Source organism: Asparagus officinalis, chromosome 6, assembly GCF_001876935.1.
Source record: "Asparagus officinalis chromosome 6, Aspof.V1, whole genome shotgun sequence".
Taxonomy (NCBI): domain Eukaryota; kingdom Viridiplantae; phylum Streptophyta; class Magnoliopsida; order Asparagales; family Asparagaceae; genus Asparagus; species Asparagus officinalis.
The window spans coordinates 25,618,403-25,631,307 of NC_033799.1; the positions used below are offsets into that span (position 1 = coordinate 25,618,403).

Here is a 12,905-nt window from a genome sequence, read left to right on the forward strand (position 1 = left end):
AAGTCACGTGCGTCCGCAAGTTGTTCCTCTTCTTCACGAACCTCTGCTCTCAAAAATCTTGGGTTAAGGTTAGGGTTAGGGTTAGGGTTTCCTCGATCTTAGCAATGGAGGATGTCACTGAAGCCGTTAACAGCCTCACCATCAACGAACCGCACAAGAAGAACCGCATCCAGGTTTCCAACACCAAGAAACCCCTCTTCTTCTACGTCAATCTCGCCAAGGTCCACCAAAACCCTAACCCTAGATCTCCTCTTTTCGCCTGGTTAAGGGTTCTGATTGGTTGGGTTTTGTATTGATTTGGAATTTCTTTGTGCAGAGGTATATGCAGCAGCACAGCGAAGTCGAGCTTTCTGCCCTCGGGATGGGTATGCACCAAACTTACTATTATTATTTTTTTGTTTAATATCATGGGATGATTGTGCTGTGATGGTGAATTTGTTAATGAACAAGCTAAGTTGGGGACCGATGGTTGTTTGTGCAGCGGCGTCGAATTTATATCTGCATAAATATGAGATTTGATATTTTCGTTTTGGGTGTTTTAGTACTGGAGTCTCATGTATTCGTAAAGAAGTCCCCGGAAACTTGTATATAAAATAAGCGATGCAAGATACATGGGTTACCGCAAATTAGTCGCTCTACTTCAAATCATTTAGTTTATGGCAGTTTTTTTTCTTCCTGTTTTCACTTCTAAGGTGACTAATTTGGAATTCTAAACTCAATTAAATTCACCTCACGTTGTATACTTTTAGGTGCAAGTTGTATGTGCAAGGTGCAAATTTTGACGGGTTTTGAACGAACTGTTCCCTTCATGACTGTTGGAAGTGGGGTAGAAGTTAGGGGAGAAACTAGTTGCTGTTATTTTATTTTGGGGTTACACTAACAGATCTGAAGTAAAGGGACTAGTTGGGTAGCTAACGGGTTCCAGAGGATTTATTTTTTAATATCAAACTTGAGGGACTTCTTTCTAATAGATGAGATCTGGGGGATATGTATATTTAAAAAATACCTTTTATTTGTTTATTCATTTGTAATTTGAGCTTATGTTGATGCATTTTTTGCCAAAATATATTCTACATTCTGTGCGTTGAATTTGGTACCTCCATGGTTAGGATAATTATCTTGACTTCCTACTTTCCTCCAGTAAGGGTAGATTAATGGAGGGATTAACGCTGATAAAACTTTAATATAACATGACAAGGTCAATTATAAATTTTACATAAGGATGATTTTATTATTTGCTTACCTTTTCATGATAATGGTATAGGCTGTGCTGAGATCACACGGAACACAAAAGGAGTACAGTTTGTGCGATGATTATAACTGTCTATCTTGAGTTAATAACAAATACGCCATTGATGTATGTCTGATTGTCAGATTTATTTCATGTTGACCATAGCTTGTGCACCCATGAGATACAAAACTTTTTGACAGAGTAATGCACATTGACTTTAGCAATTATGATTATTGCCTTGATGCCAATATTATTCAACCTGTGTTTGAAAGTTTTTTGAAGGACAATTACCATCGTCTACTTTATGTTTTGCTTATATAGAAGTAAACCATCAAGAACCTTCTTTTCTTTCTACTCTCTTTAAGACATAAAGACTAGTTTGGAGGGTGAAGTGATGTTTGGATCCTCTTACCTAATACTGCAATATTGCAAATTTGTCATGACGGTTTGTATGTATCGAGGGCATTGCATCTTTGATGCCTGCCTTAACCAAAAACCTTTGTTAGGATCATATAACAAGGATAGTTAGTTAAGAAAAATTGCAGGTCTATATACTCTCTGATAGAGAATAGACATAGTGATCTCAACCTAAACTTGTACCTGCTCTATGGTAAGGAAGCACTTAACATTATGGTATATGACGCTTTTCTTCTCAAGTTTGAGCCAAATTTGGTTGTGAAACCTCATTTTCAAGGTATTCAATGGTGCTCCTAGCTCTTGAATGATACTACCACAAACTCAGATTGGGAAGTCCTATTGAACATTTAATAGAAGTTTTAAGAGATGTATGTTTCTAAGTATTATCATTGTGGACCATTATTTTACGCGTTCATTTCCTCAAAAGATACCTGAAGGGACTTCAAATAAGAGTTTATCTTCTGTTTGCTTAGGACAAATTTCACGTTGTTATGGACCAACAATACTTTATGGATTAGAATGTTGGGCATTTAAGAAACATTTCAAAAAAAAAAAGTGCATAGCTTAAATGGAAATGAAGATGTTGAAATGGATGAGGAGCAATACACTAATAGATATGATAAGAAATGATTCATTTAAGAAGTTGGCTATTTCTATCTAGTACTATTTCTATTTAGGATAAAGCGAAAAGAACAGATTGAGATGATTTGGACATGTGGTGTGCGTGTTAACCAGATGCAAGGACCATAGGATATGAATCAATAAGGTCTAGTAAAGAAGGCAGTTATAGAAGATGATTATATTAACGATGATAGTTTTGGCTTTGAAGCCTATGGCTCTAGTTAATTTAAGAGGAAATGAAATGACCCTTAGCGGAAGAAAAGAATCCGTGCTTCCAGTACTTTTATTTTTCTTAGTAACAGTTAAGTTTTTAGTTGAGTGAAAATTTTGCATTTCCAGGTATTTCTTAGAGGATCTAGGTTTCTTCATGTCCTTGGAAGATAACATTCTGCATCATTGAATAGTTCTGGTTTCAAATTCTCTTGTTGGTGTAGGTACTATATAATGGAATCTCAGTTTAATTGTGGCATTTGGATAGACAGATAAATTTTCAACTTGTGATTGCTTCGTTGTTTTTTTTAATAACTGTAATGTTCTGAATGCTTCCGCCTTTTTAAGTACAAATTTTCCAAGTTATGTTTTGCTACAAGTTGGAATTGCTGAAGAATATCCATTACATAATCTCCATCATATTTTTCTTCTTCTTCTTCCTTTTTTTTTTGGCAAACCTTGTGATCCAATAGTATTCACAGTTAGCTTTTTGATTAGTAGGCGCATTTAGTAAAACAGTGTTTTATCTGTCTTTTCTTGGTTTGCATTTTATTTCAAACCATGCATTGTACCCGAAATTGTTTCTATAATAGAAGGAGCTATTAATCTAGTATTCTCGTTTGCACTACCACAGTGAGTTCTTTGACCCCAGATGCTTATATTAACTGTTCTCATTTCTCTTTACACTTACGTTTTTCCTCGGGCTTTGACCATGTTTCCCGAATTAAATTGTTCTCTTATCCTTGTTTTCTCCACCTTTAACTCTTCTAATGTCCTAATTTTCTCATCTATGATAAATTTTCCAGCCATTGCAACCGTTGTTACCATCGCAGAGATTCTCAAAAACAATGGTCTTGCTGTAGAGAAGAGTGAGATTCTTTCTTCATGCTCCATTTTCCTAGTTTTAACCCTGTGTTGCATTGTCTCTTATTTTTGTACATAAAGCCATAAAGTTCTGTCTTAAACTCGATCTGCAGAGATCACGACATCCACAGTAGATGTGAAGGACGAATCAAGGGGAAGGCCTATCCAAAAGGCAAAGGTGAGATGAAATTGTAGCGGCACAGTGACAATTTATATTTAATTCATTAAACGTGAATTTGTTCTTATTCAGATTGAGATATTACTGGGTAAGTCAGAGAATTTCGATGAGCTGATGGCAGCAGCAGCAGAAGAAAGGGAAGCAGCAGGTGGTGACGAGCAGAGTTAAAAAAGGACCAAAGTCTCATATTTGTCCTGTTATTTTCTCCTTGGCTTTTTATTGAGTTTGTTTTGATGCAATTGGAGATGTTTATTTGTCAAAGAACTGGTTTTGTCAGCATCAGTTTCTTTTCTAGGCTGTGATATAAACTTAGCAAGTGTAGTTAACTTACATAACGATTTATAAGTTCTCATTCTAAGGTTCTTTCATTTAATTAAACTGTGGGTGTTAATGATAGATTCGATTTGATTCGTGGTAAAACTCCTGCATTTATGATTTTTTTTTTTTTTGGACTGAGATTAAATATCATGCATTAGCTGTGAGCTAATATTGGTTTAATAATGTTTTGACATTTCTCCACAGTCAGTGCGATCTTGACCAGGTCATTCTAGCAAGGCAGGTGTTTTTGAGCTTTCATGGTGCAGTATATTTTGGCTAGGTATGTTAGGGTTTTTCATGTAATAGACTGCACTTTAAAATAAGTTTAGAATAAGCATATTAAAACACCAATATTTTGCAAAGGTTGTTCAAATCCTTCAACCTACAACATAGATCCATGTTAAATTCCGGTATGAACTAAAATCAAATTTCCCCCAAACTAACTCTTGTCTTCGGACTGCAAAAGGTGATAAGTGGTGCCCGTCGACAATGGTGGTTAGAGATTGCCAGAGTGGGTGGCTAGAGGCCACCGGAGATGGGTGAAGGATGTCTGTGGTGATCAGCAGTTGTTGCAGGTTACCAGGGTTGGGTCGGATTAGGAAAGATTGTCATTAGAACATACGAGATAAGATTAAACTGTGTTTTGAAGACATTATCTTATAGTACAAAAGAATTGGAGGATTGATATGGGAGTGGGGAACAAACCACCTGTGACTACTATTTCCATGCAACAACAACAATACCGTCACCTTCTATTGGGATTAGCCGCATGAATCATGTTCTTCGATTCAGTTATTAGTTATTGGGTTCTCTCTTTTGTTTAAGAGAACCAATTCAGTTCTATATTAGATATATTCTCCATTAAGTTAACTACTGATGATATCTCCATATGGAGGGCAAAATACAGGTGGAAACATTGACGCTTAACGTTTCATCAAGGATTTTATAGATAACAAGAAGTTGTCATTACGACATACCAGCCAGCTAAAAGTTGTGAATAGTTGGTTGCGTCATGTCAATGACATACCACTATACCAACCAAGAGCGCGGAGGAAAACACCAGCCATCGTTTACTCATACGACACTCACGGGGGCAAAGGAGATCAGCTACAACACTTGAAAGCCACATAAAATACAACACTTAGTGTAGAACCATACGGAGCAGTATCAACCTTTGGAAACATCTTTGCAAACGTCTCATTCAATGACACACATGAATATGACCCCGAATGTGTATTCCATGCACATCAGATCATCAGCTCAACAAATTTGTTACCTTTAACCGATGCATCAGCTCAGCAACATAATACGCCATATTTGAACTAGAGAGCAATCAAATCTAACGAGACTATCTCAAGCAAGAACATTTAATTCTTGCAAAAACAACACTCAGTCAACATTAAAAAAACAACCGTACCAAACTAAAACCCCCATAACTGTTAATTATCCTTATTCTTCAGTCAAGTTTAAACCCAAAACTCTCAGCTGGTATCAGCAACAGTCTTGAAAAGAAATCTATAAGAATGGGTTTTCATAAGTCAAGAGGAAAAAACAACAATAAGGAAAACCGGGAGGCAAAAAGAGAAAGGCTCTTTAGGCACCGATAGCAGAAGCCAAGGATTGCCAAGTTATTACCTTATGCATCACTGAATCTCACTGATCGTCCTCTTTATCGATCAGTATCTTCTTGCAAGCCTCATAACACATAAACGAAATTCCTGCAGCAGGAACCAACTTCATACAACTTGGACCCAAACCTCTATAAAGCCCACCAACCCCTTCTTTCTCAAGTATGCTTATAAGAGCATGGAGCATGTTCTTATACACTTGCCTTCCTCCAACGGCTCCCACCTGCATTTGTTTTCGAGCCACCTCAAGAGGGAACTGCCAATATCGTCGGTCTTGAATGCCTTCTTGTATGCTTTTTTAAGGGTATCATAAGCGAAGTAATTTGTGGCAGCATATGGTACTACTCCTATTAGACTTGGTGTGAGACCTCGGTAGAGTTCTGTTGGGCCTTCTTCTCGAACTATTTTGAAGAAGGCGTGCATGAGGTTTTCATACACATCTTTCTGTAATCAGCAGTTTGTATAATGAGAATAGGGATCACCATATGCTTAAGTTGAGCTAGAATGCTATTAATAGTATCTCAGACGTGAATGACAGACAAATATAAAATTTGGATTTCTAAATTGAGATCTTTAATGTTGGATATTATCTACTACAATTTAACTGTTTAGAAATAAAATTTTGGATGATTTCAAATTCCCAATCACACACCTTATGTTTTCAAAATCAACGTTTTAGATATAGAATAATATCTCATATTTAAAAGGGTTACATGCGGACAGGCACCCTGTACCATAGCCCAAGTGCGGATAGGCCCTATGTAGTTCTATTTGTGTGCATAGGCCCCTGAGTGACTCTTTTAATAGAAAAAAATCACTCAGGAGTCTATCCTCGCACTTGGGCAAAGCGTAAAGGGGGTCAATCCGCACCAATAGAATTACAAAGGGTCTGTCCACGACTGGGAATGATAAAGAGGTTCTATCCGCAACTAACCCCATTTAAAAACACAACAAAATCATTGTAAATTCTGTCAAGGTAGTCCATGTACTACACATCCAACAGTGCAGATTTTCGATTTGCAAATCCAAAGTTTAAATTTGGATTGGATCTATAGAATCTACATCTTAGATACTATCAATAGTAGTCTAGCTCAATGATATATAAATATTTGTGTAGCAGGTACCTCTATAGTCAACCGGGTCTTGAGCAATTCTAGAGGATATGTGCATAGTGTTGAGCTAACCCCAGCACATGCTCCAGCAATTAGTGATGGAGGGATGGGCAGCTTAGGTTGTTCGCCGTTCTTCGGGGTTAAGACCTTCTTGACCGTATCAAAGGCAAATAACTGCAGAAAAATATCATTAGCAAATAAAGTGACTATAAAACAGATGTGGGAATGTAAAACGCAATCTTGTAGTAGAAACCTTTACTTCACTTGCTTGAGACAAAAACATAAATGATAACAAAACTGGGGAAAGAAAGGACTTTCCAAAGCAATTGTTGGACTTAGAGCATGTTTGGCAAATGGTCAAAGTGGCTTATAAGCCATTTTAAGATGTTTAGCAAGTCGCTTATTTCGGCTTATAATCTGCTAAAAAATAAGTTAAGATACTCTAGCTTATTTTTTTGGTGGGTTATAAGCCATGAGGGTTGACCAAGTAAAAAACAATTATACCACTTACGATTACACTAAATCCAAGGGCTCATTTAATAACTCACCAACTACATCATGTCCTTTTTGGTTATTTCAACAACAATGATGGATTATAACTCACTCATCTGCCAGACACTCTGCAATTGCAAATGGACTTTAATCCACTAAATTGACCAAACACTCTAGTTGATGGTCCACTTGCATTATAATCCATTGGATTGTAATCCAAGTGGATTACAATCTAACGTTCCCAAACATGCTCTTATACCGGAACATGCAAGGCCATTAGATTGTTTGCATTGCGCAAATGAACTAGCATTATGTAAATAAGTAGTTGCAGTTTTTTACTGTAAAAGTAAGAAAATAAGTAGCATTAAAAAACAAGATGCGGGTTAATCATAAGATTGTATTTGAAAGTACAAACAACATACTCCAAGTAAGGTTCACAAATTTAGCACAGGAAATATGGTAAAGGAAAAATACTAAAGGATCCTTTTGAAACTGAAACAAGGAGGTAATAGAAAAGTGGGCATAAAAAACAGACTCAATTTTATAGTGAACAATACAAACAAAATATATATCTTGAGGTATAAGAATAGGAGTATAGACAAATAGAGAAGCAAAAATTATCATTTCATCTAAACCTACTCTCTTAAATAGAGATTAGGAGGGTTACATAAGCAGATATGGATATTGGCCAAATTACCCAAATATTTCAATAGTTAAACACATAATATCATCTAACACTCCCCCTCAAGCTGGACCATATATATTATATATGACCAGCTTGTTACATATGAGAACAAAACAACTTAAAAGAGCTTTCATCAAGTTAACTCTGTTTGGAGCAGTTGAAGAACATCATATATTTGTTTGCTTCATTTGAAGTAGCCATCAAACATGAAATAGATCTCACGAAGTAGCAACCCAAAAAGTATAATTATAGCCAGATATAACTTGAGCATAAACCAAGAGCCAAAATGGTGTTAGACAAAGATCACAACCAAATCCTCATTTTTGTGATAAATAGGTAATCAGCCAAACAAAAATAGAAGACCCTCAATAATAGGAACATATCAAGGCGAAAAGAAACCCTAGGCGGGTAAGTCAGTAAAAACCCTAGGTGGTCGGCCAGTAGAAACGCTAGACGGGTAAGCCATTAGTAAACCTAGGCCGCTGGCCAGTAGAAACCTTAGGTGAGTAATCCAGTAGGTCATAAGGGAATGTTGAAGATTTGTGCTTAAGTGATCGAAGTGGCGCCCAATCTATAGAAGACACGGATTGATTTATAGAAGGACCGGAGCAAAGAGTTCTTGAACGACTATCAAAGATGAATTTGATGCGATGTTGCGCATATTTAATGTAGGTGCAATATTAACCCGATAATGTAGATCTGATTCTGATCGGATATGAACTTATTGAAGGCAATCAACGGAAGATGTAAGAGAACTTATTAATTCAAGAAATTTTATTTGTACTAACAATGGCATGGCAATATCCTAGATGACTTAATCCAAAACAAGCTATAATATATCATATTGAAGGATAAGTTTGCAACATTATTGTTCAAAAGCAGTAACTTGAGTCAACAAGTCCACCGTATAAGATACAAGAAACAACACTGCAGTTCTATCAGTGGCATCAGGACATACTATTTGTTTATTAGTCAGAAAAAGGAACTAGTAGTTGAATACAAACTTAGATGTATCATTAATATATGTCAGCCTTTTTACTCATGGCAACTTACATTGCTCCTTAAAGTAAGCCTAACAATTGATGTAAAGAGAAAAATACACATTTTCAATGTGTTTCTTTCTTTCCCTTAAATTTCCATGTACCAGCTCCCTTAACTTCTGCGATGTTGACCGGGGAATATTGTCATCTCAAATAAATCAGGTCTCCTGCCTCATCACAGTTGAAACCACTAACAAACTTCTTCTGCATTTTGTTCTTTAGACCCCTAATGGTTAGACTATTTTAGGGTCAATTTGATTTTCAATAATTGAATAGTGTTTTTGGATCTCTTAAAGTTGAGAATAAAAAGATAAAAAAATATAATTCTTGCTATTTGGTGAATCAAAATGAAGATGCTTAGTCCGATTGAGTTTTTATTCTTTCTACCTGGTTGCTTGCATTTTGAATCTAAGTTCATGATACTTTAGCCATGCAATAGTTTGCAACTGCCTTCAAAAATCCTGGAACTAGAATTCATCTGCCCTTTGGGTTGAGCAGGACCAATTATAACAAACACAACAATGATATCCCATCAATCTGTAACTCGCTCTAGGTATTTAGACAGTCTTAATCAAATGGACACACTTTAAAAATCTATGAAGAAAAGAAAATTAGCCTCATCAAAATTCTGCAAGCTGCATGATACCAGTTATGAAAACATGGATATCTTCAAGCCGTGCCAATCTCAAAAGGACCTATACACCTCCAACAGAAGCAAAGCACGCGTCCTATATTTCACATACGCTTTAAATAAAATTTGAGGCTATATGTCTGTTCCAGATCCATAGTGGACTTACATTTAAGATCTTTATGCAATTGAAAGGATTACTAGAACATCGGCGCTTAGCTCCCAAAAAAGTCCAAAAAGAAATCAAGACCAAGGAGGACTAGTAATACAAACAATACAACTAGCTCACATTCTTCAAATAATTTAGATTGTCAAGGTGTTTGAATTATTAAAAAGGCAATAAGTAGAGATCAACCTAGTAAATAGACGTCCATGAGAAATAGTCATGCATCAAAGCAACCCTGAAATCCCTTCAAATGGTTTCTATTGGTTTTAATATCCAAGAGAACTGTTACGCCACAAGCCTATAACATCTTGAAAGACGATCTTTACGAAAATTCCATGTTATGTAGGAATCAAACTTCCGGTTGATAAACGCAAGCTTACAACCATGCAAATCTGTAAAGGCAGACCAAAGAAAAAGTATACTGCACCTGAAACATGTTTGAAGCTTAGGTAATAGTAAGTAAACTACTTTAATCTTTTTAAATCCCATATCTGACCCATGTTATAGTCTAGCACTAACAAAAGGTCCAACAACTTGCTCTTATTCATTCTTCAATTAGATGTGCACATCAACAATTGGATCAGAATTTTGATATTGTCAATTACGATGGATGTCAGCAATGACTTTGTTGCATAGACAATGATGATTAAAGTAGTAGAAGCAGCTAATGTAAAAATCTAAAAGACATCAAAACAATGAGTACAGTGTAAGCGCAATGACTGACCTGTCAACAAAATTTTAAAAACAAAGATACAGTCTGCACACAGACATATACTTCCAACAAAACTATACATCTAAAATAATCAGAAACTCAAAAAAACAGAAACATATATGCACTTTGTTCTTCCTTCGAGATTAAACAAAATCTAAAGGCTATATCACTCTAGCAGAATTGGCATGATACAACTGCTTAACACTTCCACTAACTTAACAATAGCAATCAATAGAAAATGCAATTCAAGAAATTAACCACCAACCCTGAAGCAAGTAAAAGAAACATATATCAACTAAAAATTAATGAATTCAAATACTTACGGTAATCATTGAATCAAATAACTACCGACTCCTCACCTCTATAGCCTTGCTCGGAGCAACTCGAATAACATTAACAAGATTACCCCGAAACAATCCTTTCCATCCGTCGTCCTTCATAATATTCTGAAAAACTTCGGTCGACGAATCCCCACTACTACCTACCATCAAATGTGTCCTTATTGTCTCCAACGGAGCAACCGCAGTCCTAGAAACCGCTCCGGCGAAAGCTCCACTGATCAGTCTCCTAAAAGAAGGATTCCCAATTCTAATCTTAACTCCAACTTTTTTCTTCTTCTCCAAAATTTCACCGCTCAAAACCCTAGATGCTTCCTCCACTGTTTCCATTGGAATCCCAACAGCCCGATACCCAATCTCCGGCGACACATACTTTGTCAAAAGATCAGTGCTAGCGTTGCTAACAGAGTTGTCTCTAGGGTTTGGGGAACTGGGAGAGAGGCCAAAACCCCCTATTCCCATTTGCCCAACACTTGCAAAGAGACCTCCAGCTGGGTAAAAATCCTCTTGGTTATTCCAATGAAACCCTAATCCTTGAAATGAGAAAACCCCATCTTTTTGGGTTTCAATTGCTTCAAAGCTCATCTTTCCCATGGGCTTCTAGGGTTTCCAAGAATCCAGTGATTGGAACCACAGGAGCAAATAAGCGTTACCGTTGACAAGGCTTCAAAGATGTGATTTTGAGAAGATGGATTGAAGAAAACGTATAACTGGAAGGTTTGGAATAAGATAATAATAAAAAAATTTGATCTTTCTAATGTTTTGGTGAATAATAAGAAATCAGACGAGATGGGTACCCAAAAAAAAAACTGTTTTTTTGAGAGGATGAATGTGGAGATGATTGAAGAAAAATATTACCTCGCTTGTCCTTTAGATGCGGGGTTGATAAAGATTGGATTTTTTAAGGGATTCGGAAACAAAAGGGAGGAGATTGCTAGGTTTAATCGAGTAATAAACAATGGAATAAAGGCGGGGACTGCAACCCCCTCTCTTTGTTCTGCTCTCCCCAGAATTTTTCAGAATTCCGATGGGTCTTTAGGAACGAAATTGAGATATTTAGCTTTACTATAATGCCCCCATACAATTAGGGCTTTTAGAGCTTGGTTTTCGTTAACAAAGTTTAAGTGAAAGGGTATACTTGTCTTTTTATTAAGATCCTGAGCACAACCCATGCGTCTGCCGGTTGGTGAGCCAAAGGGTTAAATTGATGTGTGTTAGGCTTGGGGGATGGGGATAGGGTTTTATAATTTATTTTGTTTTTGGATAAACTTCACAAAGCCCCCACGAACTTTGGGGTCATTGGCACAAATTACCCTGAATTTTTAGATCCAGGGGGGGTCCCATGCAAATCTGGTCAACGTTTGCCACCTTTTATGGAGATCGATGATGCAAGAGGAGATTAAATAAAAACATTATTCCCTTGTGGGGGGGTTGCGTAGAATAAGCTTTTGGTGCGTTAGAGATACATAATCGGTCGAGGGAATTCAACCTGTTGACCAACACGAATATGTTGTCGGTGCACGTACGTGAATGTGATGCCTTTTTGCTCATAATGTTGTTTTTTTTTATTTGTGAACAAATTAATGCAATTTATAACTTATTTGTCATCATTGTTTAATGCGTTAAACATAAGAAGCATACAAGTTTGACCTCTCATTGACAAGCAGCAGCACTTTGTTGAATGAAATGAGAAATCTAATTTGATAGTAAACCTCCATAGGCTAAATTCTTGGTTAATGGGTCTTGACGTTCATTAACCAACATGAATCTTCATTAAGAGTCTTGATATTCATTATTTGTCTATTTACAAAAAGGTGTAAAATTCAAATTAATAATTATACAAATTCTACAGTCTAGAATTTGCAAACCATTGTTGTGCGCAGCGGAACCATAGGCACACAATTACAAACAAGATTGGAACACTAATCAACAACCAAAACAAGTATCACAAATGCAAGACACCAGATTTTACGTGGTTCGGTAAATCTGCCTACGTCTATGGGAGCGGCACAATAATTTCTTATTAATAACAAAAAATTATAAATAAAAGAGAGGATCTCAAACTTGAGATCTCTCAAACAAATAGCAATTGATTTTAGCAATTGATTTTAATCTAAAATCAATGCTCAAACACACTCTCTCTCTATTAACTCAAATCCCCAATTAATATTCATTAACCCCTTCTCAGCAATAAATGAGAACAGGGACAAATGAGAACAAAAATCAGAAGTTCCCAAATTGCGAGAACGGAAGCACAGGAAATTC

At 36.5% G+C, this 12,905-nt stretch overlaps 2 protein-coding genes across 2 annotated transcripts; one reads left to right on the forward strand and one right to left on the reverse strand.

The window, feature by feature from the left end:
- LOC109845324 (uncharacterized protein At2g34160-like) lies at nucleotides 7–3,917 on the forward strand. Its single transcript, XM_020414561.1, has 5 exons — nucleotides 7–221; nucleotides 317–365; nucleotides 3,286–3,348; nucleotides 3,457–3,521; nucleotides 3,594–3,917. The coding sequence occupies exons 1-5, from the start codon at nucleotides 105–107 to the stop codon at nucleotides 3,687–3,689; spliced, it is 390 nt and encodes a 129-aa protein (XP_020270150.1). The 5' UTR covers nucleotides 7–104; the 3' UTR covers nucleotides 3,690–3,917.
- LOC109844425 (adenine nucleotide transporter BT1, chloroplastic/mitochondrial-like) lies at nucleotides 5,193–11,676 on the reverse strand. Its single transcript, XM_020413445.1, is given in 4 exon segments — nucleotides 5,193–5,725; nucleotides 5,728–5,911; nucleotides 6,592–6,753; nucleotides 10,662–11,676. Coding segments are annotated over 4 exon segments (1,152 nt in total). The 5' UTR covers nucleotides 11,235–11,676; the 3' UTR covers nucleotides 5,193–5,492.